Source organism: Oreochromis aureus, linkage group 5 (genome assembly GCF_013358895.1).
Source record: "Oreochromis aureus strain Israel breed Guangdong linkage group 5, ZZ_aureus, whole genome shotgun sequence".
Lineage (NCBI taxonomy): Eukaryota > Metazoa > Chordata > Actinopteri > Cichliformes > Cichlidae > Oreochromis > Oreochromis aureus.
The window spans coordinates 36816883-36818697 of record NC_052946.1 but is presented as its reverse complement, the minus strand read 5'-3'; the positions used below and the strand labels follow the sequence as shown (position 1 = coordinate 36818697).

General features: G+C 38.3%; 1 protein-coding gene across 1 annotated transcript; it reads right to left on the bottom strand.

Annotated features, from left to right (window-relative positions):
* Positions 1-1415, bottom strand: LOC116316788 (mast cell protease 1A-like). The gene is made up of 5 exons (XM_031735418.2): positions 1280-1415; positions 1059-1206; positions 843-978; positions 406-663; positions 1-317 (listed from the first exon to the last, which is right to left on the bottom strand). Exons 1-5 carry the CDS (start codon positions 1338-1340, stop codon positions 156-158), a joined length of 765 nt encoding a protein of 254 aa, XP_031591278.2. The 5' UTR covers positions 1341-1415; the 3' UTR covers positions 1-155.
* Between the last annotated feature and the right edge of the window lie 400 nt (positions 1416-1815).

The window sequence follows — 1815 nt, the reverse complement described above, 5'->3', positions numbered from 1 at the left end:
GTAGCTTCATTATTTTTTATTTCCAATTTAAGAGCAAGCAGGAATATCTTTGCAATACAGGAGAGATATCTGAAGCTATTTTACATTTATCCTGCAGTTCACATATAGTATTATAATGCCAGATATTGCAGATTGCACATTGTTACAGTGTATACTTAGCATTGCTTTTTATTCAGATTTTTTTTGATCCAGGAAAGGTGCTTTGATATATCTGTATAGACGTTGGGCCAATTTGGGTATTTACAATCTCTATTTATGTTGAAAGACACAACACCGACTGCTGTTCCATTGCACACCAGAGGGCCACCAGAATCACCCTGTAAGGGGGAGGAAACTTGTTTTATTTATCTTATATTTAATACTACAAGTGAAGTGATAATTTCTTTAAAAGAACTGAGGACATACCTGGCAGAATCCATTCTTTGTGTCAGATCCTCCTGCACAGATAACACCTTTTGGAAGTTTGCCTTTCAATTTTCTCTTACAGACATTAAGGTCAATAAGAGGCACATCTACCCATCTCAGCACATCAACAGTTTTGCCACTGGTTTCTGTGGAACCCCATCCAGCCACCTGACACTTTACATTGTCTTTTGCTTTAATCTCCTTCCTTGCCAGTTGTATCGGTTTCACTTTCTTGTCCAGTTGAAGTTTCCTCGAGAGCTAGAAGAAGCAAAAAAGGAAAAATAAAATAAAAAGACTGATAGAAACCAACTCTGTACATTTCTGATCTTATATCAAGTCTTTGGTGAAGTACCAAGTGGAGCTGTTGAAAGCAGTGATGCAGTTGATCTGTTTTTGATTGTGACTGTAATGATTCACATTCAGAGATATTTACTTACTTTGAGGAGCATGATGTCATTACCAGACTCAGCTTTGTCATATCGTGGGTGCTTGCATGTCTTTACACTGTATCTCATTTTGTTGTTATTAACCTTCTTCAGATTGTGGGTTCCAATTACAACCTCCATAGGAGAACTGAGCAAGTGAATATTAAGTAGGTGTTAGCTGGGGGTTTTTGAGAAAAACAAATAAAAGTACACAGCTTGTTCGCTTACTTTTTGTAACAATGTGCAGCCGTGAGCACAAAGTCTTCACTGACAAGAAATCCTCCACATTCGTGTTTTCCATTGATCTGCACAGAGGCCATATACTGCATTGAGTTCTGTGGGACATTTTTGCCATTTATGATTTCACTTCCATGCCCTGCAAGAGTGAGAGGAAAAAAGTTAATGTGGGATTTTTTCAATAGATAAGTAATTACATTTTGCAATCTTACCATTTTGTCCAAGACATGTTAGAAGATAGAGAAACATAAGATCGTGCACAGCATGCATCATCTTTTCAGCCTGTTGTCTTTGAGGTGTTGAGTCAGACCCTTATATTCAGACTGTGGTTTTCATCTGCTTGCCCTTGATTTCTAACTTATATCATTTCTGCATGAGTGCAACCTTTAAAAGGATCGCCATGATGAGCCTGTGCGGTCAGTCAAACTGTGAGGCATCACAGACCATACTAATGTTTCAGTAAATACAACGCCTGTGGTTGTGCTGCCTGGAAATAGCATGTTATGAGGCGCTTGTGACATTTTTTTTCCTCCTGCATCTATCTAGTGTTTTTTGTTTAAATGCCTCTCCAGGCTTTCAAAATGAAAAACTTAAACCTTAAGCCTGTTTGTGGGATGCTGTCACAGCAACGAGAAACCCAATGCTAGATGAGTAGATGATGAGTAAGAAAAGCCACACATGGTTTGACTTACTCATCATTGATGACTCTTTGTCCTCTTGCAGTTTCTTGCAGCTTCTGTTATGATAA